General features: G+C 38.7%; 1 protein-coding gene and 1 long non-coding RNA gene across 3 annotated transcripts; one reads left to right on the forward strand and one right to left on the reverse strand.

The window, feature by feature from the left end:
• Positions 1–1542: 1542 nt before the first annotated feature.
• On the reverse strand, positions 1543–21409 carry Nbdy (negative regulator of P-body association). Of its 2 annotated transcripts, XM_085837943.1 has the most exons (4): positions 21051–21409; positions 19153–19289; positions 16072–16149; positions 1546–2167 (listed from the first exon to the last, which is right to left on the reverse strand). In XM_085837943.1, the coding sequence occupies exon 1, from the start codon at positions 21286–21288 to the stop codon at positions 21082–21084; it is 207 nt and encodes a 68-aa protein (XP_085694069.1). In that variant the 5' UTR covers positions 21289–21409; the 3' UTR covers positions 1546–2167; positions 16072–16149; positions 19153–19289; positions 21051–21081. The 2 variants fall into 2 exon arrangements, with proteins under 2 accessions (XP_021009605.1, XP_085694069.1); XM_021153946.3 differs by lacking the exon at positions 16072–16149 and having other exon boundaries at positions 1543–2167.
• A 537-nt stretch (positions 21410–21946) lies between these two features.
• On the forward strand, positions 21947–25227 carry LOC147004491 (uncharacterized). The gene is made up of 3 exons (XR_015047070.1): positions 21947–22039; positions 23534–23774; positions 25142–25227. It is a non-coding gene; the product is annotated as an uncharacterized LOC147004491 (long non-coding RNA).
• The last annotated feature ends 1986 nt before the right edge of the window (positions 25228–27213 follow it).

A 27213-nucleotide genomic window follows, 5' to 3' on the forward strand; every position in this document is an offset into this window, starting at 1 on the left:
ATTCTCACCTGAGGAATATCGAATGGCAGAGAAGCACCTGAAAAAATGTTCAACATCCTTAATCATCAGGGAAATGCAAATCAAAACAACCCTGAGATTCAACCTCACACCAGTCAGAATGGCTAAGATCAAAAATTCAGGTGACAGCAGATGCTGGTGAGGATGTGGAGAAAGAGGAACACTCCTCCATTGTTGGTGGGATTGCAAGCTTGTACAACCACTCTGGAAATCAGTCTGGTGGTTCCTCAGAAAATTGGACATAGTACTACCGGAGGATCCAGCAATACCTCTCCTGGGCATATATCCAGAAGTTGTCCCAACCGGTAAAAAGGACACATGCTCCACTATGTTCATCGCAGCCCTATTTATAATAGCCAGAAGCTGGAAAGAACCCAGATGTCCCTCAACAGAGGAATGGATACAGAAATTATGGTACATTTACACAATGGAGTACTACTCAGCTATTAAAAAGAATGAATTTATGAAATTCCTAGCCAAATGGATGGACCTGGTGGGCATCATCTTGAGTGAAGTAACACAATCACAAAAGAACTCACACAATATGTATTCACTGATAAGTGGATATTAGCCCAAAACTTAGGATACCCAAGATATAAGATACAATTTACTAAACGCATGAAACTCAAGAAGAATGAAGACCAAAGTGTGGACACTGTGCACCTTCTTAGAATTGGGAACAAAACACCCAGGGAAGGAGTTACAGAGACAAAGTTCGTAGCTGTGATGAAAGGATGGACCATTTAGAGACTGCCTTATCCAGGGATCCATCCCATAATCAGCTTCTAAACGCTGACACCATTGCATACACTAGCAAGATTTTGCTGAAAGGACCCAAACATAGCTGTCTCTTGTGAGACGATGCCGGGGCCTAGCAAACACAGGAGTGGATGTTCACAGACAGCTATTGCATGTATCACAGGGCTCCCAATGGAGAAGCTAGAGAAAGTACCCAAGGAGTTAAAGGGATCTGCAACCCTATTGTTGGAACAACATGATGTACTAACCAGAACCCCGGAGCTCTTGTCTCTAGCTGCATATGTATCGAAAGATGGCCTAGTCGGCCATCAATGGAAAGAGAGGCCCATTGGACTTGCAAACTTTATATGCCCCAATATAGGGGAAGGCCAGGGCCAAAAGAATGGGAATGGGTGGGTAGGGAAGTGGGGGGCGCTATGGGGGACTTTTGGGATAGCATTGGAAATGTAATTGAGGAAAATATGTAATAAAAATATAAAAAATAAAAAAAAATCTGGAATGGAAGTAATTATAACTGTATATTTGGGATTTTGTTTTTTAGATTTCTTGTTTCTGAGGCCAGGCACTAATTTCAGTTTTCTGAATCAAAGAGTCACCTTTCACACTTTTCCCAAAATATATGTCAGCTTCAATTACTTATCTGAACAAATTACATGACTGTTTTATAGACTCTATAGGATTGTTTCTATGTTGCTTTCAGATCAACTGTGTACTCAGAACACTGTGCTTTTCCTTTATTAATATTCAAAAGACAGAATTCTCCTTATACTTCTGGCTGACAGTTGTTACAGGGCATATACAATTTTCCTGTATATCTCTAATCACTCCTCCCAAACACTATTTCTGGCTTAGGTCCTGGAAATTTGAAGAATTAAATCCAGGGACTTGCATATGTTAGGCAAAGGCTTTACCATTCCGCTACATCCTTAACCCTTAACCCCCCAATTCATGAATAATTAATACTCAATTTGTTCACTCTGTGAAGTGTAAGAATGCTCTCAATGGAAGTTTTTCCATACTATGTGTGTTTTGCTTCATAATACTTATATAATATTTTATGTTGAGAATTTTTATGGAACATTCACATTTCAAACTTCAAAATGTAGTAGATAATAATCATATAGTTCTAACACTGCCATAAGACAAATTTTATTTGGACATTAATGGGTTTATGCAACTTTAATGTAATACAGCAAAGACTGGGTGTCAACAAAAGAGTGCAATGACAAGCTTCTGCAGGATCATCTCAAGGGCATTACTTGCTTTGGTGAGTTTACCATGATCCACGCACACCATGGCCTTCAGTCCTAGAAGTCTACCACCTGATCTTGCCCATGTCCTAGAGCCATCCAAATTCTGGAGGTGAAATCACAGTCATTACATCATAATACTGAAAGATATAAAAAGAGAAGGATATTCATTTACAATGAAAAATGCAAGTATACAGGTCAAATACATGTGTTCAGAAGACAATATGTAGAAATTCCCTTCTAAGCAGGTCATGGGAGAAATAAGTCATAGGATACTGGTCATCTAAAACTGCTTAGTACCTAATGCATTTGGATGCAAGTTAAAAAAAAAAAGTCTTTTGCATCAGCTAGATCAGACGTTTCTGCTACCCTAAGCACAATATTCTCCCAGGAGATGGCTGGGATGCATACTTCAGTGGCCCCTGCATTTCTGTATATCCATCATTGATCACCTGGGCCCAGCGTTGTTTCATTGCCCTTGACTAACTCTTACATTCTTTAGAAAATTTCTATTGAAACAACACAGCTAACAATCATCTTGTTACATGCTTTTCCCCTCCATCTCCTGATGAAAACACCAGTATCAATTACTTCTTTGCCATTTTCTAAGCCTTTAAATATACATATATATATATATATATATACATAGTGGTTACAATAAAAACATTTCACATTTGAAGCTTAAAATATACATGAGATCATCCATTTATACACCTCTTTACTAATTTTTAAATTCTAGATGTTTCTCTCTTTCTGTGATGGCCTCTCACTATCACTGTACAACTCATTGCTAGACTCAAACTCATAATTGCCCTCCTGCCTCTGTTTCTTAAGTGCAGAGATAATTATAGGTGTGTACCACCATGCCCAGCTCCCTCAATGAGATTTCTTTATAAAAATCAGCTCACCTCACTATTTCAGTTGTCTCATAATGCTTTATTATATGACAATATTTTTTAAAGATTTACTTATTATTATAAATAAATACACTGTACTTATTTATAATAACTTCAGGCACACCAGAAGAGGGTGTCAGATCTCATTACAGGTGGTTGTGAGTCACCATGTGGTTGCTGGGATTTGAACTCAGGACCTTCGGAAGAGCAGTCAGTGCTCTTATCCGCTGAGCCATCTCACCAGCCCCATATGACAATATTATCTACTAAATTATTCCTCTGCTGAATGGCATTAAATGTGATTACAACTTTTACTTATAAAAAACAAATAAGTCAATGTATTCATATGCAGGACCCCTTTCATAAACTCCACGAATGAAACACATGTCCGAATACATACATGAAAAGATGTTGATACTGTTAAAATGCTTCAAATCTTTTTGTGTTTATATAGGGTATATATGTGTGTGCATATATATATATATATATATATATATATATATGCATGTATATGCATGTGCATTCCTGTGAATATACATGCTTCATGGCATACATGTCGGTGTCAGAAGATAATCTCTGACTGATGGTTCTCACCTTCCCCCTTGTCTGACACAGGGTCTTCTGTTGTTCACAGCAGCGGATGCCAGGCTAGCTGACCCCCAAGCTTCCAAGGAATCTCCCGCTTCACCTCCCATCGTGCCGTAGGAGTGCTGGGACTACAGATGTGTGCTTCCACACCCAGTTTTACCTGGTTTATGGGGATTTGAACTCAGGGTGTCACACTCATGCAGCAAGCACTTTACCCAGCTTTAACCACTGAGCCATCTCTCACAAATTTTTACTACTACATACAGAATGAACAAAGAGTGAATTTGCAAACTTGAGATTTCCCTCCTGTCTCTATCATGGGTGTGAACCATGCCCTGCTCACTTAATGAGCTTTCTTTATAAAAATGGACATACCTCAATATTTAATTGGTCTCATAAGTATTACTTTATATGACAATGTTGTTTTATTTAGTGATCCCATTGCTGAATGTCATTGAAAATGATATGGTTAGTACAGATTAGGAAAAGTTCCACAGTAGTTGATTTATGACAGAAATGAGCAGCTCCTCTTTCTATGTTTAGTTTGACCTCAACAGATTTAATCACTGTTTAACTTCCAGTAAAGAATGCACAGTCATTCTTTGTGGTTGACCACATACAATCTGTCTTCTATGACCTGCCTATTCTTTGACTACTTGTTTAAGCCATGTTTTTGTACTAAAAGACTGTTGGATATGTTGTTAGAAATAGTTAATAAATTAGCCACTATATATTTTGCATATGTATTAGTATAACCAGAGTGCATATTAACTGTCTCCAAGTTTGTTTATGATTTTTCTTTATATAGAAGTTTGAAAGTTTTATAAAAATTATCTTAACATAAGTATAGTAATAAAAGATAAAGTATAAAATATATAAGGACAATATTGGGAGCTGAGTGTGATGGTGTAATCTCATCATTTGGAAAGTAGAGAGAGTTCAAAGTCAGCCTGAGCTAAATGAGACAGTTTGTCTAAAAAAACAAAATAAAACAATAAAAACAAAACCAAAAAAGTTTAGTAATTTTTTCCAATAAGCCCCATTCCCAGTCTCTGCATATTGACAGATGTAGTCTAGAACATATGCTCCACATTTTTGTAACTATCATAAACAGATATATTGACAAATGTGTAGGATTTTCCACTTGCTATTAAAAATGAGTTTACATATTATACACTATTAAGCAATATTTTCATTACTTAGTATCTCATATGTAGTACACATAGATTTCATATGATCTTTTGGGTATGTGTATAATAATATACCACAAGATTCTATAATTTAATCAATAATTCTCCAATTAAAGGGTATTAAGTGTCTTTCCAATTGTTTTCAAAAATATCCAAATATATTCTCAGCCTATTGGATCATGATGCAAACCAAATTTCAAGTATCTGCAGGAAATGGATCCCAAACTCTGTTAATACTTAATTCCCTTATATAAAATGCCATTGTGTTTCCATATAAATGACATGTATACTTACATTCTCATATATACATATAACAGATTACTTATAATGCCTAAAACAATATTAATGATATGTAAATAGTTGTTATATTGCTTAAGTTGTCATATAAAAGAAAAGTCTACAAGCAAACCAATCACAGATTTACTAATATAGTATAGAAAAACCACAGTGACAAAGAACAATGTGGATCTGGGATTGGAACTAACTGAATCCACTGACTCAGAGCCTTTAATAGAGGGCCAACTGTGCTCTCTTAAAATAGGTATGATAATTCATTGTCTGCATGTTCTAGACAGCCCTCAAACAGACCTCTTAGCTTATACTTTAAATTTATAAAACTTAAAATGAACATATTTGATAGTTATGTATCAGCACAATTATGAGGATATATAAACAATTTTAAAATAATTTACCTTTAGCTCTTTAAAAATCTAGTATTTCACATTCAAAAATGAATTATAAGCAGGGTGTTGTGACATATGACTGGAATCCTAGCACTTGGGAGTTAAATGTAGGAGGATCAGGAGTCTAAAATCAACCTGGATACTGTAGTGAGTTCCAGGTGTGCCTGGATTCCAAGGCAAGATGCTATTTAAAAGAAATTAGACTTAAAATCCCATAGGAAGCCTCAGTAAAATTGGCTGAATAGATTTAAATTTTCTTCCCAAATAGACTATTTTGCAATATGACACAGCGGGACTTGTATTTATGTTTTAGGAGGCTTTGTGGCACAATGAAGCCAGCCCAAGGATTCATCCAAGCTAGGCATGTTTTCTCTTTTTTTTTATTTATTCTTATTTTTTATTTTTATTATTTTCTTTATTTACATTTCAAGTTTATCCCCTTTCCTGGTTTCCCCTCCGAAAGCCCCCTTTACCATCCCTCCTCTCCCTGCTTTTTTTTTTATTACATCTTTTCCTCAATTACATTTCCAATGCTATCCCAAAAGTCCCCCATACCCTCCCCCCTACTTCCCTATCCACCCATTCCCATTTTTTTTTGGCCCTGGCGTTCCCCTGTACTGGGGCATATAAAGTTTGCATGTCCAATGGACTAGGCATGTTTTCTATCAACGAACTATATGCTTACCCTATGGTGCACTATTTTATGCACTAATATTTAAATATTTTATTTTGTTTTTCAAAAAGTCTATACACTTGCAAACCAATAATGCCCAGAGAAACAACAGAGAAACCAAGCAAAGAAAAAAAAAAAGAGTTAAGAAACATATTGTGGACGATATACTAGTGGAAAACTTCCTGGCATACCAAATAAATGCCAATGTACACAGGCAATATGGACAAAGCAGACAAAAGTAATTTATTCAAGTAGAAAAAGTATCAATGTACACGAAAAATTCTGGAGTGAAAGAAATAGAAAAGGATACAAGGTACACTTTAGTGTGCCTTTCAAAAGTTGGGCAAAACCCACAAAAGCATGCAGAGATTACATTAAATGATTTTTCAAAAGGAACATGTAGCATTGAAAGGAGGTATTTCATTACTTGCTTGTCCAGATCCCTGTACTACTTTCTGTCCTCTTATCTCCCAGAGTTCAAACAGGAGTGACTCCTGTCTGTGTGTTTGGTTTTGGTCTCATCAGATTGAGCTGTTGCCCTCCTCTCAGTTTAAAAAAAAAAATTGAACCAAATGTGTCTTTCTCAATTCAAACAGTATAGTGTGTAAAAGCGCTGGGAGGGCAACTTTCAAATTTGTCCTGAAGCTCTATGCATTCCCAGTGTGGCCTACACTTCCAAGGAGGTACAAATGAAGACCAAGTGTTGGGCATATTGAAGAAATACCAGCATTGTCCTTAAAACACTTAGTGTTATAGAGAAACCCAACACCTCCAAAGGCACTGCCCTACAGCTTTCATCTCAGCAAGCAGAACAGAGGTGCATAACCTTGGTATGCATAGAGAAAGGAGTGACTGACATTCATCTGGAGGAAATAGTGTCTAAAAGGCCTAGGCAGCAATATTTGTCTTCTGCTAAATGCCAGACATCAGGCATAATAGTGAACAAGGACAGTTAGGCTCAGCAAACTCAGACCAAATCAGATCTCTCATCATGAGTCAGAGGCACCACCCAGAAAGAAGCCTGCATACCAGAATGGCCCACAGGACCAGTAGACACTCTAGAAGCTCTACAGCAACATAGGTAGCAGCATGTCGGCCAAGCAATGGGGCTTAGCCAAGGGCCAGTGACATAGGCACTGAGGCCATTGACCCTGACATCTTTTGTGAAGATCTGCAACTCATCCAATCCTGAGACCTACAGGCATGATGGAACAGGTGGTTCCTTTCCTCAAAGGAACACATGAGAGGTGATGGTGGTGAGGCATTTGTGCTTGGCAGTTCCTGCCAGTGGGAGCCTACCACCAAGACTTCCTCTTCTTTCTCACAGAGCCCCCAAGCAGTGGCACCAAGGTGTCTTCCCTTTTCTTGTGATAAGCACAGGCAATGTGCCAGCCAGGAGACATATGCTGGCACTTACTCTTGGCTTTCTACTGATGGATTCACCCCAGCTCTTGTGCTTGATTGGCTCCACCTACACTTTCCTCTGGGTTGACATAGATTACAATTCACAGCTAAAAACTCTTTTCCTGTCTGTCTATTGATGTAGCCCTGGAACCTTTCCAACCTCTAGAAAAGGCCAAGAAAGTACTTACTGAGCAAGGGGCTAAGAAACTAGTAACTAAAGGGCTAGAGGCCTTAGAGGAATCCTGTTCAGGCAGCCGGCTGACTTTCCCCTCCCTCTGGTCCTCTATTTTCCTTGACTCCTGCTCTTACAAGAACAAAAAATATAAGGTTAAAACATACAATGCATATACACGCAGTTCACACACACAGTTCATTCATTCGTGTTTTCTCTCTCTCTCTCTCTCTCTCTCTCTCTCTCTCTCTCTCTCTCTCTCTCTCTCTCTCTCTCTCTCTCTCTCTCTCTCTCTCTCTCTCTCTCTCTCTCTCCAAATACACACACAGTGACCATATAGGAAGATTCAAGTCATAGTCCTGCTCTCTACAGCATAAACTGCTGGACCCAGGACTAGATTGACTGTATTTTGTTATAGGATTACTTTCTAATAGTTCTGTAAATTCAGCTGGAGGCTATACCACCTTGGGCTGAGCCAGGAAAGGCATCTAGATGGTAGAAGAAAGGAGTGCCTCATCTATGAGTGAGCACCAGAAAAGGTCACCAAATACCTCAAAGCCTATGATCTCTTTTTAGAGCATTTCCTCTGTCCTGCACTGTCCTCTGACCAGCTGAGAGTTCTGAATCATAGGAAAGGCAGAGGGGGGTTAAGTATGGGCCACAAGGGAAAGAATGGGATATGGAAGAGGGGTAAGACTTATTAAGTCCAGCTAAGTGGATGTTTCCTGGATCCAGTCCTTTTTAATGGGCAGTAACTCACACATGCAGTGAAAAGACAATGCAAACTCTCTCCTTCGTGGTAAGGGTCATAATACCAAAAGGCCTCTTGCTGACGTGATGCCTCTTTAATAAGTACAAGGCCATTGATCCAGTCATAGACTTGAAAAATCTAAAAATGGCAAAAGATGAGACTAAATTTTGCCTTTTTTATGTCATCAGCACACTTTATGGGCTGAAGATGGCTATGTCCTCAAGTCCAACTTTGAATTTCAGTGTACTTAAACAAATGAAAAACAGTATTGTCTGGTTTGACCCTAGGTCCTGGAGCTATCTAGTCACTGTTTCTTGGTCACCTAAGCAGTACTGGGTAAGGGTTCCATCTCATAGAGTGGTTCTTCAGTCAAACCAGACCTTGACTAGTTATTCCCACAAGCTTGGTGCCATGATTGCCCTACTGTAGCTTGAAGCTAAAATAGACTGTAGATCAAAGATTTGAGGGCTGGGTTGCTGTATACATTTCTCCTTTGGTAGCCTGAAGAGTCCTTCCCATAAAAAAGACACCAGAACACAGGGCCTTTTCTTTTCTAATTAGAAACAAAAAAAAGGGGTGGATCCAGGGAGTAGGGGAGGAACTGAGAGAGGTAGACGGGGGGGGGGGGGGGGGAGGTACGACACAGGACGAGGACTATAGTCAGGATATATTGTATGAGAAAAGAATCTCTTTTCTATAAAGGGGTGGTGGTAGTAAGAACAGCAAAGTTCTTTGTTACTGCTACTGGTTTTCCTAATCAACCAGGTGGAATCTAGCAATACTGAGATTTAGGAGTATGTCTACTATTTTGATACCTGACCTATCCAAGCAAATAAATATACTGGGATCCAAAATAAAGATAATTACGACGGTGGAACAAATATTGGCTTCTTCATGCTGAAGTTGGGGGATTAGGGTATACATGTAAACATAGCACTCTCCTTAAAGGTTTGCTTTGTTGTTGTTGTGTTTTGTTCTGTTTTGTTTTTGGCTTCTGGGGTTTTTTTGAGCAGGATTTCACTATGTAGCCCTGGCTAGCCTGGACCTCACTATGTAGACTAGTTTGGTCTTGAAGTCACAGCAGCCTACCTGCCTCTTCCTCCCAAGGAATTAAAGGAATGTGCCACCAAACTTGGCTTTCCTTAAAAGTGTGTATGACTTTCTATTTCTTGTTCATTTATCTGGAAATTATTTAGTAAAGAACACAAGTCTTCATATTTATGTTTCACATTACTCAATAGGTTCATCTATATTCCAGGAAGTTATATGACTTGCAGATTTAGCTCCTATTAGCTGTACCCTCTAAAAGAACATGCTATCTTGAGCTCTATACTTTTGGCCACTGCAGTCTCACTACTTGAAGTATTCTCCTTTTTTTTTTTTTTCTGGGAGGGCGATGGTTCAAATGAGAAATGTACCCTACATTTGAATACTTGGTCCCCAGTTGGTTGGTACTATTAGGAAATATTATGGACATGGTGGCACATGTCTGTATTCATAGCAATTTGGGGGCCTGGGGCAGGATTGGTGCTTGAGAGTTCAGGGCCAGCCTCTGGAATTTCAGGAAATGTTATGAAGCCTTTAAGAGGTAGAGCATTTCTGGAGAAAGCAACTAACTAGGGGTGAGCATTGAGGGTTGTTAATAGTCTTGCCCCACTTCCTTCTAGCTCTCTCTCTCTCTCTGCTTCCTACCTATCTGGATAAAATGTTACCAGCCAGCCTCCTGCTCCAGTTGCCTTCCTCACCATTATGGACTCTATCCTTTTGGAACTCTAAACCAAAATAAACCCTTCCATCCTTATGATGCTTTTTGGTCATGGTATTTTATCACGGAAACAGAAAACTAATACATTTTTACCGTTTCCCACCTTAATATTGAGACTACTTGTTAAGACCCAGCACAGACATTGATCCACAGAAAAGAATACTGGTACTTCTAATCTAGGCCTCTTGCATTCTCGTACAGCATTATGTGCCAATTCCTACAGAACTTACCAAACCAGTTCATGGCATCTTACTTCTTGGAGTATTGGCACCTGGTACAATATCTATAATATAACATATGTTTACTTTAATATATGTTTTTAAAACTATTTATGTTGGTTGAATGAAAGAATGGATGAGCACACATTGGGTTATAGTTAGCGCTGCTATAATGGAATGTGTGGAAAGCAGAATAACAGCTACCTTAATGAGTTCACATCATAATTCCCAGAACTGGTGACTGTATGTATCAATTTACAAGATAAAAAAAAAAAAACCCTGCAGATGTAATTTGGTTATAGATTTCAAGACAGAAGAATTTCCTCTGGATTAACTGACTGGCATACTCTGACTGGATGTATATTTAAACACAGAAGCCCTTTCTCTCTCTGAGTCAGAGAGAGGATGGATGAGAATAGGAAATGGAGGGGTTCAACCTGCAACTGGCTTTGAAGACAGTGAAAGAATCAGGAATGAAGGGATTCTAAGTGCTGGGAACACCCATAGCAGACATCCACCATGAAAACGGGGATCTTACTCTTACCTTTGTAAGGAACTCGATTGTGCCAACAACTTAAGGAGCAGAAAAAAATTTCTCTTCTAGAGCCCCTGGAAATGAATACAGCTGGCCAGCACTTTGATTAATTAGATGAAACTTACACCAGACTTCTGATCTACAGCAGTATAATATAATTCAGTTGTTTCGAGCCCTAAATTCATAATAAATTAAGGAATGCAAGAAAATATAATATATAGCAAAAAGGAGTGGGCAGGGCATAGTGGGTGGCACATGCCTGTAATGTCACAACTCAAGAGGTAGAGGCAGGTAGATAGCTATGAGTTTCAGATTAGCCTTGTATACATAAGGAGTTTCAAGCCAGTCAAGGCTATGTAGCAAGAAATTGGTACATCGACACACATGCAAGCCAAATACTCATACACACAAAATAAAATAAAAAGAAATGTTTAGGAGTGCAGACAGGCCCATGAGTGCAGGTAGGACCACCAATGCTACTCAGAGGAACCCGTCCAGAACCCTCAGTACACAGGAACCCAGGGGCGGCATGGAACCGGAGCCTTCCAGTTTCCATCTCAGACTATAGCAGATCCTCTGCCACAGGGCTCCATACCCAAATAGCACCAGGAGGGAGTGAGCCTCCCAGGAGTGTGGATAGGCCATTGAGTGCAGTTAGGATCACCACTGCTGCTCAGAAGAACCTGCCAGGAACCCTCAGGACACAGGAACCCAGGGGCTGCCTGGGACAGGAGTCTTCTGGTCTCCTTCTGCACCCAGAGCTGATCCTATGCTAAAGAGCTACATAAACAAATACTACCAGGAGAGAGCTAGTCTCCCAGGAGAGCCTACACACCTGAGAGCACAGGTAAGACCACCACTTACTTCTCTTCAAATTCCTGGCCCAAGAGGGACCCTCACAGAGCCATCAGAACACAGGAACCAAGGATTAGCTGGGGACAGGATCCTTCTGATCTCTGTCTACACCCAGAACTGACCCTGTACCACAGCTCTCCATACCCAAATTCCTCCCAGAGAGAACTGGTCTCCCAGGAGTACTGGCACACAGGTTGGCAGGAAGGACAAGCCACAGTCAGAGACAGCAAGACCAGCTAACACCAGAGATGACCAGATGGCAAAAGGCAAGCACAGATCATAAGCAATAGAAACCAAGAATACTTGGCATCATCAGAATTCAGTTCTCCTACCACAGTGAGCCCTGGATACCCCAACACACCAGAAAAGCAAGACTGTGATTTAAAATTCCATCTCATGATGATGATAGAGGAATTTAGGAAGTACATAAATAACCCCCTTAAAGAAATACAAGAGAACACAGGTAAACAGGTAGACCTTAAAGAGGAAACACAAAAATCCCTTAAAGAATTACAGGAAACACAACCAAACAGGCAAAGGAACTGAACAAAACCATCCAGGATCTAATAATGGAAATAGAAACAATAAAGAAATCACAAAGGGAGACAACCCTGGAGATAGAAAACCTAGGAAAGAGATCTGGAGTCACAGATGCAAGCATCACCAATAGAATACAAGAGATAGAAAAGAGAATCTCAGGTGGAGAAGATTCCATAGAAAACATTGCTACAACAGTGAAAGAATATGCAAAATGCAAAAAGCTCCTACTCAAAACATCCAGGAAATCCAGGACATATTGAGAAGAGCAAACCTAAGGATAATAGGTATAGAAAATAGTGAAGATTCCCAAATTAAAGGGCCAGTAAATACCTTCAACAAAATTATAGAAGAAAACTTCCATAACCTAATGAAAATAGATGCCCATGAACATACAAGAAGCCTACAGAACTCCAAATAGACTGAACCAGAAAAGAAATTCCTCTCATCACATAAAAATCAAAACACCAAACACACTGAACAAAGAAAGAATATAAAAAAACAGTAAGGGGAAAAGGTCAAGTAACATATAAGGGCAGACCTATCAGAATTACACTAGATTTCTCACCAGAGACTATGAAAGCTAGAAGATCCTGGGCAGATGTTATACAGACCCTAAGAGAACACAAATGCCAGCCCAGGCTACTATACCCAATAGAACTCTCAATTACCATAGATGGAGAAATCAAGACAAAACAAAATTTACACAATATCTTTCCACAAATCCAGCCCTACAAAGGATAATAGATGGAAAACACCAACACAAGGAGGGAAACTACACCCTAGAAAAAGCAAGAAAGTAATCTTTCAACAAGCCCAATAGATCCAAATCAAGACAACCCTGAGATTCCACCTCACACCAGTCAGAATGGTTAAGATCAAAATCTCAGATGACAGCAGATGTTGAAGAGGATGTGGAGAAAGAAGAACACTCCTCCATTGCTGGTGGGATTGCAAGCTGGTACAATCACTCTGGAAATCAGTTTGGCGGTTCCTCAGAAAATTGGACATAGTACTATCTGAGAACCCAGCAATACCACTCCTGCGCATATACCCAGAAGATGTTCCAACATGTAATAAGGACATATGCCCCACTATGTTCATAGCAGTCTTATTTATAATAGCCAAAAGCTGGAAAGAACCCAGATGTCCCTGAATAGAGGAATGGATATGAAAAATGTGGTACATTTACACAATGGAGTACTACTCAGCTATTATTAACAATTAATTTATGAAATTCTTTGGCAAATGGATGGAACTAGAAAATATCATCCTGAAGGAGGTAACCCAATCACAAAAGAACACACATGGTATGCACTCACTGATAAGTGGATATTAGCTTGGAATACCCAAGATACAATTCACAGACCACATGAAGCTCAAGAAGGAGAAAGAGCAAAGTGTGGATACTCCAGTCCTTCCTAAAAGGAGGAACAAAATATCCATGGGAGACATTACAGAGACAAAGTGTGGCACAGGGACTGAAGGAAAGGCCATCCAGAGACTGTTCCACCTGACGATCCATCCCATATACAGTTACCAATTCCAGACACTATTGTGGATGCCAACAAGTGCTTGCTGACAGGAGCCTGATATAGCTGTCTCCTGAGGGGCTCTACCAGTGCCTGACAAATACAGAAGTGGATTCTCACAGCCATCCATTGGACTGAGCACAGGGTCCCCAATGAAGGAACTAGAGAAAGGACTGAAGGAGCTGAATGGGTTTGCAGCCACATAGGAGGAATAACAGTATGAACTAACCAGCATCCCCCAGGCTCCCAGGGTCTAAACCACCAACCAAATAGTACACATGGAGGGACCCATGGCTCCAGCCACATATGTCCTTGTTGGTCATCAATGGCAAGAGAGGGCCTTGGTCCTGTGAAGGCTCTATGTACCTGTATAGGGGAATGCCAGGGCCAGGAAGTGGGAATGGGTGGATTGGTGAGCAGGGGGAGGGGAATAGGAGTTTTCAGAGGGGAAAAATGTTTATTCAAAAAGTGAAAAAATGACTAACCTCCTTGAAAAGTGTGTTTAAGAAACTGTGCATGGGGCTGCTTAAAAAACAGACAAACGAGAACAAAAAGCAACTCCTGACAGCCAGTCAATCTAAGTATACAATTTGAAGGAGGAAAACATGAAGGCAGAATAAATATGAGAACCCCTTTTAACGTTAAAAGCTTCTGCAAAGAGACAACCAAGAGGAAGGATATGACATTAAATATAAGCTATAATTCTACGTGTGTCCTAAAGGCTAAAACTACACGTGAAAAAATAAGAAAAAAAAGTGCCTGCCTAGTTATCCATGAAATTACCAAAAGCATCAAGATCCTTGTGATAAAACTACCATCTGGCAAGGCCTCATGCAATGTGTTAGGAAAGACAGAGCATCAACCCTGTGGTCTTCTGGCTAAAACAGCCAAAATTATTCATGGTAGAATGAACCAATCAGACAAGACCAGACTGTGGACATACACAGGACAACTATCTGGATACAAGAGTGCCCATGTCATGAAAAATTAAAATCAGAATACAGACAAGTGTTATTTTAGAGTTTAGAGGACCAAAGATTTATGATAAGTAAATGTAACACATGATGATATAAACAAATGAAGGTAACACAGGGCATTGTGAGAAAAACTTAATATGTAAAATATTTTACATAGCAATACTGCAGCAATACCAATGCCCTTGTTCTTCATATATTTGAAGAAGTACTTAAAGATGAAATATGGTTAGGTCTGAATGTTCTTCTAAATGATTTAGCAAAAATATATATGTATGTATGAATAAATGTACGTATGTATATATTATATATTCAGTAAATACAGACTTTATAGGTAAACTACAAACAATAGATTGCATATGAAAGATTTTAAACATGTAAAAAGGAAAAAAGAATTTAGACAGTTTATCCTTACTGCTAAATATAAACTTTATTGGTAAATTCAGAAATAAATCACTGCATTCATATTTTTGGCAGAATGTTTTCTAAAAAAAAAAATTACAATAAACAAAATAGACTATAGGTAGGATGGGCTAGACGGATCAGGAGGTAAAGGCTCTAACCACCAAACCTCACAAAGAGGTGAGTTTGATTCTCAGGACCCATCAGGTAGAAAACATGTTCCTTAACACTGTACAGCAGTCACTACAAATAAGCAATAGCACACATGCCCACACACATATGCATGCACCCCTACCACACACACGGACACAAAGAATTAAAAAATAAAATGTCATCTAAAATATTGAATGGGGCCAGGCATGGTGGTATATACCTTTACTCTTAGCACTCAGGAGGCAGAGGCAGGTGGATCTCTGTGAGTTCAAGGCCAACCTGGTCTACATAGTGAGTTCCAGGCTACCCAGGGCTACATAGAGAGACCCTGTCTCAATAAAAAGGTAACAAGATTAAAGAACTGAAAAAGAAATTCCATTTCCACAAATGTGGACCTGCTGTATCTGTATTAATAGCAAATAAAAGAGTTTTTTAAGAAAAGATTTAAGAAAGGGGTCACAAATGATAAAAGGTATATCCTATACTTTACTGTGGATATAGAAGATTTATACAACAAGGTAATACATTTAACAGATATTTATAGACCCTTATATAAAACAGTTGGAATATACAAACCCTTTACAAACACACAAGACACAATAGTGATTATGTTCTCTAAGACTTAAAGCAAATTTCAACAAATATGAAACAATGTTTGTACTCTGAAATTAAATGTGAAATAACGAAAGATTTTTAAAAAATCCATAGTTCCACACCTCAGTTTGTAAATACGGTCTCCAAGTGGCACAGTCAAATAGAGAAATGGTCAATGGGGTAGAAAATATAAGATGAGCCTGAAAGTAAGGAAGAAAAGAAATGTTAAAAATAAGTCTAAATATCTGTCAAAGAATGGTGAGCATGCCAAAGGATCAAGAAGACACACTGAATAAAATAATTATGACAGCCAAAGGCTATTAATGAAATAACACAAAAACTTAGGTGTCTAAATATAAGAAATAGAGAAAAGCGTTTTCTTCCAGTAGAATATAAACTAGTGAATTCAAGTAGAATATAAACTAGTGAATTCAGAAAAAAAAAGATGGGGTTTGAAGCATTCTTTTGTAGTCACAGTAAAAACATTTAGTCCAGAATAATGAACAGATGAAAAAATACTAAAAGATAGCATGACAAGAAACACAAAAGTTACAGTCTCCCAGTATTCACGGCAAAATGATTGACTACAAAGAGAAAACGGTGAGTTAATCTAACAGAACCCCAACAACTTAACCAAGAAATCAATGTTGACAGGACATCTGTATCATGAGCAAGCTCTGAATATGATTCAGAGAGAAACACTTAACATGACTTCCGTGGTCTTCCTGCCAACGTACATCATTAAAATATCACAATGGGGAAATGATACACACACCTAAACTGAGGAGCCCCATACAAAATATTTGTCTTTTATTTTGAAAAATTGTCAATGTCAACAAAGACAAAGAAGATTGAAGAAATTGAATAAACTTCCTGATCAAGGACAAGAAAGACACAAACATAACAAAACCTAAGTGTAATTAATACTTCATCCTGGATTGCACCTGCAACCAAGAAAACAGGTAATGTATGAGAAAGTATTTAGGCCAAGTAAACACAGTGAAGAAGTAAGCAAAGCAGAAATACAGGTGCAAATTCCTTTCAGGTGGCAAAATGAAAGAGAATGGTAGAACACATATGGCAAGACATGTTAATCAATGTGGATAAAGGGTAAAGCAGTGATCTATACTATCCTCATTGTTTAACCAAGGACTTAATTGATCAATGAACATCCTAACCATGATTTTTGCATTTAAGGAAAGAAAAAAACTTTTGGCAGTTGTTTTTTTTGTAGACAAGTTGTGTTTATGTAGCCCAGGGTGGCCTGACTCATTATGCAAACTAGACTTTATCAAACTCATGAGAGTCACCTGTCTCTGCCTCCTGGATTCTGGAATTAAAGGTATGCACCACCCTACCCGGCAAGAAAAGTTTTGTATTCCAATCTCCATTGAGATTCACAGCAACTATACACATTTCTTTTTTGTTGCAAGAAGGATTAAAAAGCCGGGTAGTAGTGATGCACACCTTGATTCCTAGTACTCAGGAGGCACAGGTAGGCAATCTCTGTGAGTTCAAGACTAGCCTGGTCTACAGAGCAAATTCTAGGACAGCCAGGGCTACACAAAGAAACACTGTCTTGAAAAACCAAAATAAAATAATAATAAAGGACTAAAAATACTTTAAAGTAGAGAAAAAAATTATAATTTGGCTAATGATTTCATGTTTAAAAGAATGCATAGATAACTGTAAACTTAAAAAGCAAAAATAAAATGTCATAGGCTGGGGCTAGAGAGATGATTCCGTGGTTAACAGTGCTTGTTGCCCTTGCAGAGCATGGGGTACAATTCCCAGCACCCACATAGCAACTCAGAGCCACCTGTAACTCCAGTTCCAGGGAATCTGATGCTCTCTTCTGACATCCATAGGTACCAGGCATACACATGGTACATACATACGTGCAGACAGAACTTCCACACATATGAGATGCCCAAATTTAAAAAATCATTAGACACAGTATAAAACAGTAATTATTGGAATATAATAACAAAATAATATATACAAACCTGTGAAATTCTTACCAACTGTAGAGAATAATTTGTAGTTTTAACTTTTCATTTTGGAAAAGAAATATTAATCAGCAAGAGCCCAATTCACTAAATTAGAAAAAGAACAAACAAAAGGAAACTAGAAGAAAATGAAATAGAGATAAATGCCTAAGAGAGAAAACAGGCCTGGAGAGATGGCTCAGTAAGCAAAAAGTAAACTGCTTGCTATGCAAGCCCATAGACCTAAGTTCTGTCTCTAGCACCTAAATAAAAGCTGGACATGGCTTCCAGGCTTCTCATCACGGTGCTGGGGAAGGCTGATCACTTGGGCTGATCAACAACAAAAACCCCAACCAAACAAAAGACAGAAAGTGCATGAGTCCTAAAGACCAATTTTTGCACTGTCCCCCAACCCCCAAAGAATGTGGAAGCCTCATTAAAAATCAAAATAAGGAAATTTGTTAAAAATTATTGTAATTTATCATCACATTGTCATAGGAATGAGGAAAATATACTTATGCACTAGATAAGACAAATTATTTCGAGAAAACAAAACAAAAAACTCCATACTCATTCACAATAAATCCCCTCAGCAAACTAGGAATACACAGTAATTTCTAGCATTTAATCTAGGCTTTAATCCCAGCACTCAGGAAGCAGAGGCAGTCGATGTCTGAGTTCAAGGCCAGCCTGGTCTATAGAGTGAGTTCTAGGACAGCCAGGGCTACATAGAGAAACCCTGTCTTGAAAAACAAAAAACAAAAATAAAAATAAAAATAAAAAACCAACTAATTTTCTTGGACAAACTAAAAAAATACACATTAGAAAAGAAGTCAGAGCCATTACAATATAATTAAAAAGCACCTTATTACTAGAAAAAATAAAATAATTCAGAAAGGATACCTGTTATGAAATTGGTATAAAAGTACTCATTATTTTCCCCTTAACTAGCAACAATTAGAAAATGGAGTTAAAAAGACTCACTTTCCAGTAAGACCAGAAACTAAAGTAAGAAGTCAGCAGTACATTCCCTAAACTGCTTTACAGATTTACATGGTTATTTTTAGTGCATATGGTTTCATAAACTATAGAAAATGTTTCAATTTATCATTACTGCTAGCATTTGGGGATTTGTCTGATTATTTTTGAACATGCCATTATCAACTCCTTTTTCCTCCTTTTCGTGCATTTTTATTTAGAAAAAAAAAAAATTACCTTTAGCATCACAACTTCCAGGAGCAAGACACCAGCAAAAGCAGGGCAGCATTGGAAAGAATCTTCATGGTCTTCAATGGGTGAACTATTTTACAAACGCACCAAGGAAATGAAGCCATACTGCAATCCCTCACAAACTGGAAAACAGGAAAAGAAGGTGAAGCCCTTTCTTCTTCTGTCACTTATAGTCTGTCTCATTTTCTTCTGGCCTTTTCAGTTCCTTATACTCCTTTCAGCTCCCAATTCAATGGTGCATTCCTATTAAATAACTGGGTCCACAGAATTAGGGAGTATGTTCTGCACAGCAGCTGACAGCATCAATTCTGGAACCAAGCATTTTCTTTCTTAATCAAATCTCAACAAGGCCACTTAAGTGTCTCACAACTTGTGGCAACTTATAGGCCTGTACAAACATCCTTTAGTGGAGTTGTGATTAAACGCAAGCATTCAAAATCCTTTAGAAAAAGATGGCACACACACACACCAACCACACAAATTCAACAAGTATCTGCCATTATAATTATGTATGCTTTAAATCACTGGGTAGAAATTACGTAGCTCTTAAACACTTCTTGCCCTGAATAGCCCCCTTTGTTTCCTAGGTGAGCATTTCTTTCCCTATTGCCTGTTAAATTACCATTTTCACTCTGAATAGAGGTTAAAAAAAAAAAAAAAAAAAAGAGGGAAGGACCAGCCTATTGGAATGACAATCAACTGCTTTTAGGTGAAATGAGACTCCATTTTTTTTATGCTTTAGCAACAAACCTGATACCCAGAATGTTCACTCAATAATATTCATTGATTAGCTCAAATATCTATTTTACTCCTGCTAAGTTTTGGTCATCTGTCTCCCACACCTCCCTGTACAAGGCCTAACCACAGCAAGGGCTCCATAAAGATTTATGGTATGAGATGAAGAAGAACTGTGAGCCTGAGTCAAACTTGTTCATTTGTTTTCTTTTTAACATAAGCCTCATTCAAATAAGCTATTAGTTCTGTGAAAATAAGAGTTAGAGTCTTAAAACACAAATAGTCCTTATTTGGAAATTTCCAATGCTACTCGTTCATCAAGAATAAACTGCGTACTCCTTAGCAAAACACTCAAGGCCTACAGCCCTGTATCACACTTCTCTCACAGACTTAGAATTACAGCCACGCTGCCCCCAGAACAATCATGCTCTCTGGCTTTCATTCTAGAAACACTAGGCCTAAAAAGCATCCTAACCCATATGGTAGATGTCACTCACCCTTTAAGGCCCACCCACAAATTCCCCCCTCCTCTTTGATGGCTCTTGAAGACTAACAGGCTCCATCAAGAGCCATCTCCATCCTCCATGATTCCTGAATACCTTGAACAAGCACATTTTTATGGTACTTGGGTTTGACCATCACATTATAACTTGTTTTCACTTACTCAATACTATCTTACACAGAAAAAAACCCAGTTCTCAAAGCTCACTTCACAATCTCCTCTGGGCACAGGCATTAGGCCTTGAGTACATCCTTACACTTGGTCTTGGGCTAAGCATTTTTAAATGGAAAAAATTTCAATATACACAAAAACAGGAGAATATAGTAAATCCCCACCCAGTTTTAATTTATTAGCCAGTGAACATTCTGTTAGTATTTCACTATACCCTGGCCTGTCATGAAAATCAAAACACTGCAGTTTTTAAAATTACAATTAACTCATGTAAAATATCTTAATTACTCACTGCAGTCAAATACCCATTTCATCCAAGCATACTTTTTTTTTAAGAAAGGCTTTTCAATGCCTCTACTTGTTTCTTTTCTTTTTGAATTTGTGGAAAGAACAGGAAAACAGGGAAGAGCTGGGGAAAGGCATAATTAAGTTTCAGAGAGCCTGGATGTCCCAGACGAGAAAGAAAGAATCTGACCTGATTTTGGCTGGGAAAAAAATCTATTTCACTACTTCTCCGGAGGAGGAGGGTGCGACTTGAGTCCAGCAGATGCAGGAGGAGGCGCCGAGGGGAGAGTGGTACTACCTCCACTGGGAGTCCCTTCAGGATAATCCCACCGCGGAGCCAGGACACAGCGCTTTTTTGGAGGCTTGGGTTCCCGCGTATTTCCTGGTGGGAGCGTGGATCTCCCGGAGGCACAAGGTTGGTCCCCCATAGGTATGACAGGACCAGAGCGTTAGTTTTCTCTGGTGGGCCCTGGCAAGGCCGAGATCTGAGATGGCGGATCCCCTCCAGGCTCGGGGCTGGCTTCCTCCTGGTTTCGCTGTTACCGTATTTCCTGTATCCTGAGACGTATATCCCTTCTCCGCCTCCTCAGCGCTCCGTTCCCCAGCCCACTTTAACCTTTCTACGAGAATGGAATGCAAAGAGAAAAAAAAAAAAGGAGCGCATTTAATAAAGTGCTTTTCCACAGCACATCTCTCCCACAGTTTAATTAGCTGTATGGAGAGTTTTGTACAATTTAATTTAAAAAATACTAATTTGCCTGTAACTTGCCAACGGGGCAGGTGTTAATCAATGAGTGTGTGGCACGGTCGCGGGAGTGCTGTAACCAAAGAAATCAAGCGTTTTACACTGCAGTCGCTTATGCACGTCACAGAGCCATGAAAGGGGTACAACCATCTAGGAAGCTGTGTACAAATACGTTGACTTATTGATTACAGTGTTAAAATTGAAAGCCGGTTGTGGAAAATGGACGCACAATAAATTCATTATAAACCAAGACCTCTGTTTACTTTATAATTTTAAAATTTTGTCATCTTTGAAAATTCACTGTATTTTTTTTTCTCATTCCAACAGCCAAGATCTCTTTGAAAACAGACAACGGGTGACACTCCATGTTTAATTGGCAAGATTTTATTTCTTTTTTAGGGTTATGGAAAACAATGACTCATCTTACTATTGTGGTATGTTATATTCTATGTTATATGGTAAGGAACTAGAAACAGTTACCAGAAGGTCCACAAAACAGAAAAAGCTTCTGAATTTCTTTGACTGGCATCACTCCATAACCTTAATGTCTCTGCCACTTGCCTGTGCATAATGAAACCCCACTTTTCCACTACCACCCTCATTGTTTTATAATGGAGGAATCTCAATCTATAATGTCACACAAACTCTGCACCGCCTCCAAGCTCTGTTGTATTTTATTAATTGAATTATTGGAATTTGGGTTTCCACCTATGATAATTTATGTGCAAAATGATACCACATTAAGGATAATCCATTCAAACCAGTTACTGCCATAGCTATCTCACACCTTCAAGATGGCTGCCTTCCCTCAAGCACCCAGCACAGTCTCTTACATAATAAGGTACCAATAGATATTTGGTAAGATTCAACAGCCCTACGGTTTTTTTTTAACTAAAAAAAAAAAAAATCTAATAACATCACTTCTATTTTTGCCTTTCCTAACTCCAATATGTGCCCCCAGTCAAGCCCTTATAGATCAGGGTATCAACTGCTACTACTAGAACCAGAAAATCCTAAGGAAAAAAAAGTGAGGAATATTAGAGAGAATGCTTTAGAACCAGAAGAACATTTGTACTTAAACATGATAGCAGTCAACATCCTAGGAGTAATAGCTGAAATTATGGGTGTGGGTACTATGCCAAGAAAAAAATAGAGACAGAAATAGAACTGACTACAAATGGAATTCTGGTAGGTCATGGCAGATGGAAGAAAAGCTGTGACAAAGTTAAAGGAAACAGTAAGCAAAAAATCAGAAGGCTGTAGCCTAGAATTTCTAAAACTCGTGCTGATGAGCTCTGAAGGTAGATCGTTGTGTGTGTGTGTGTGTGTGTGTGTGTATGTGTGTGTGTGTGTGTGTGTGATGGTGACCTGTCAGTACACTGCAGGGTGTTTAATAATATTCTAAGCTGTGACTCTACCAATAGTACTTCTTGCACCTCAGTTATAATAACCAAAAATACCACAAAATATTGCCAAATGCCTTTCTGGGTAGCTGATCGTCCTTAGTGAAAATAATTAATCTATGCCTTATCTTCTACGGTTGCATCTCATCGAATGTTAGTCCTTCACTCCAATGAACACTGCAGCTGTTATATTGTTCAAATTAAAGACCATACCAGTTCTCAAAATAATTAGCCTTGTTGTGATCTTTTCATGCACGTTCCAACTAAAAATATGCAAGACCACATATATCAGAGCAAAGATTGAGGTCCAATTGTTTCATTGCTATAGTTTTAACAAGTTTAGAGAGATGAATGATAGCTTTGATAAAATGACAAGAATTAAAATGTCTAGCAAAATCAGGAAGGTTTGATGTATGATAAATTTGACTTGATGTGACACAGTTTCAACTTAGACTGCTATAGTCACTCTGTACTATTTATAACATGACTAGATTTGTTTTGAGTTTTGCCTTTTTTTTTTTTCAGACAGTGGTGGTTTGTATATGCTTGGCCCAAGGAGTGGCACTATTAGAAGGTGTGGCCCTGTTGAAGTAGGTGTGTCACTGTGGGTGTGAGCTTTAATACCCTCATCCTAGCTGCCTGGAAGTCAGTCTTCCACTAGCAGCCTTCAGATGAAGATGTAGAACTCTCAGCTCCTCCTGCACCATGCCTGTCTGGATGCTGCTCTGATCCAACCTTGGTGATAATGGACTGAACCTCTGAACCTGTAAGCCAGCCCCAATTAAATGTTGTCCTTATAAGAGTTGCCTTGTTCACGGTGTCTGTTCATAGCAGTTAAACCCCTCTCTAAGACAGATAGGGTCTCAGTAAGTCTTGGAAGATTACCTTGAACTCTTAGCCTCCTCCCTCCACCTCTCAAGTGCTGATATTACAGATAGTTGTCACTAATCCTGGTTTATGCATTGCTTGAGATGGAACCCTGGACCAACTGAACTACACTCCCAGGCCATTTGTTTGTTTCTGATTGCAGTAAAATACACATTCCATATTTTTTCATTATCTTAGTCTTTTCTAAACATACAGGCCAGTAGTGTTAAGTTTGTTTACCTGATTCTACAGCCAATCTCTCAACATTTTATTCTCATTAAACACATATCCCATCTTCACTTTTACCTAGCAACCACCATCACATTTAGAACCATTTTTCTATTTTTTGTTTTTGTTAGGGATCAGGCTCCTTTTTCCTCAGATGTTTCAAAATAACCCCTACCCCCAATTATTCAAGTTAATCTTTTTTCCAGCTCATAAAACTAGCACAGTATGAACCACAGAACCATTAGTGGGTGCCTGCTGGGTTGATGGCCTATTATGCCAGTTGTTTTTTTTTTTTAAAGGACCTTAAAAATACTTAGCAGTTCTCAGAGAAAGTGAGCTAACCTTTGGGTGATATTTGCTTATTTACATAAGGGATTTCTGTCTTTATTAATTGTATTTAAGGACAAAACAAGTAGAATTTATGTATCATACAATAAAAACTAAAAACGGCCAGGCAGTGGTGGCACATGTCTTTAATCCCAGGACTTAGGAGACAGAGGCAGGTGGATCTCTGTGAGTTTGAGGCCAGCCTGGTCTACAGAGTGATTTCCAGGACAACCATGGCTGTACAGAGAAGCCCTGTCTCAGGAAAAAAAAAAAAAAAACTAAAATCGATTTAGAGAGACACTACACAATTTTTCCTTTGCTTTATTTTGTTGAACAAGTATGACTAAAAATGTTTATAAAACTAAAAGATACAAAGGAAGAAGACAGAAAGTCAACTATTTATCAGCTTAAAAAACCTCTAAAACCATTTGTTTTATTTTATTTTTGCTGCTTGTTTTTGCATCAGGGCCAACTGTAATCCAGGCTGGCCTAGAACTCATTGTGTGGATCAGGATGGCCTCAAACACAGTTCTGCCTGCCTCTACCTCTTAAGTACTGGAATTAATGTGTACCACCACGACCAATGTCTAAACCTTTTTAATAGTCTAAATAAATATGATATAAATATTACAAAGCTAGGAAAACTTTAATTGAATTCACCTGTATGTGTATTTTGCCTGAATGTCTGTGTACCATGTACATTGCTTACAGAGGCCAGAAGAGGGCACTGGATCCCCAGGAACTGGAGTTGTGAGCATCATTGTTAGCCACCATATTGGGCCTGGAAATGACCTAATTGCAAGAGCAGTAAGTGCTGTTAATCGCTTTTTTCTCCAGCACAGAAAACCATAGGCTACCAAAAGCTTATGAAATGAAAAATCTAAAGTCAGTAATTATGATGACATTTTTACTTTTTTTTTTTCCTTTTGGAGAGTGAGGATATATACATGCACATACTTGTATGTGAAAATCTCCTACCAGGATATTTGTATGTGAAAATCTTCTACTAGAATATGTATTACTTTCACTAATCATAGCAAGTGTTTTTAACAATGAAATACTTTAGCACTTTTTCATATGACATATCCTGTCTCCTCACTGTTCTTTAGTGGCTACATATGTAAACCTACCATAATGTTTCATTTAACTAATTTTTATGAAAGGGTATTCATGGACAAGTGTTGTGGATAGCCCTGGGGCTAATTATATTTTATGTTAATTCTGTTCTCCTGTGAGTGGTTGTGAACAAGGAATGAGTCAGCACTCAGGTAATTTCCTGTAAACCTGCTTCCCACCTTAATTTGTAAAATAAAGGAGAGCTGATGATTGGGCAGATAAAAGGAAAGGTGGAGCAGAAGGTGGGTGAGAGAAGAAAATGGAAGAGGGAGAGGATGCAGAGGAGGAAGTGGAGCAGAAGCACATGACCAGGAAAAACAGCAAGTTCTAAGGGGTCTCATAACCTGTGGAAGATGGCAGTATAGCAGTAGATCTGCCCAATCTAGGCGCACAGCATGCATTCATATTAACTGTGTCGTGTTTTCATTGCCGGGGCATATTTGAGAGGAGATTTACTGCAACAGACAAGTAAATTGTTTTTAGGCTTTTAAATTGAAGATTAATCTAACAATTCATTTTTATAATACACATTGAGATTTTAAAAGTATATTCAGCTAGCTATATGTCCTCAACATTATTTAATCTAAGAATATTTTTATGATTTCAAAATACATTATGTACTTGAAAGCAATCACTTATAATATTCCATGGCACCTAGACTCTGGTAAAACTAGTGTTTTCTTTTATATATACATTTTTTTTCTTCATTTACATTTCAAATGCTATCCCAAAAGTCCCCTATACCCTCCCCCCCCCCCCCGCTCCCCTACCCACTCACTCCCAATTCTTGGCCCTGACTTTCCCCTACACTGGGGCATATAAAGTTTGCTAGACCAAAGGGCCTCTCTTCCCAATGATGGCTGACTAGGCCATCTTCTTCTACATATGCAGCTAGAGAAACGAGCTCTGGAGGTACTGATTAGTTCATATTGTTGTTCCACCTATAGGGTTGCAGACCCCTTCAGCTCCTTGGGTACTTTCTCTAGCTCCTCCATTGGGGGCCCTGTGTTCCATCCTATAAATGACTGTGAGCATCCACTTTTGTATTTGCCAGGCACTGGCAAAGCCTCACATGAGACAGCTATATCAGGGTCCTTTCAGCAAAATCATTCTGGCATATGCAATAGTATCTGTTTTGGTGGCTGATTATGGGATAGACCCTCGGGTGGGGCAGTCTCTGGATGGTCCATCCTTGCATCTTAGCTCCAAACTTTGTCTCTGCAACTCCTTCCATGGATATTTTATTCCCTATTCTAGGGAGGAATGAAGTATCCACGTGTTGGTCTTCCTTCTTGATTTTCTTGTGTTTTGGAAGTTGTATCTTGGGTATTCTAGGTTTCTGGGCTAATATCCACTTATCAGTCAGTGCATATCAAGTGACTTCTTTTGTGATTGGGTTACCTCACTCAAGATGATCTCCTCCAGATATATCCATTTGCCTAAGAATTTCATAAATTCATCGTTTTTAATAGCTGAGTTGTACTCCATTGTGTAAATGTACCACATTTTCTGTATCCATTCCTCTGTTGAGGGACATCTGGGTTCTTTCCAGCTTCTGGCTATTATAAATAAGGCTGCTATGAACATAGTGGAGCATGTGTCCTTCTTACCGGTTGGGACATCTTCTAGATATATGCCCAGGAGAGGTGTTGCTGGATCCTGCGGTA

This window comes from Mus caroli, unplaced genomic scaffold (assembly GCF_978045245.1).
Source record: "Mus caroli unplaced genomic scaffold, Mus_caroli_1 scaffold_5, whole genome shotgun sequence".
NCBI classification, from domain to species: Eukaryota; Metazoa; Chordata; class Mammalia; order Rodentia; family Muridae; genus Mus; species Mus caroli.

What these genes read in the sequence shown, in the direction of transcription:
- Nbdy (XM_021153946.3), bottom strand. Translation starts at nt 21,288, where the DNA reads ATGGGGGACCAACCTTGTGCCTCCGGGAGATCCACGCTCCCACCAGGA.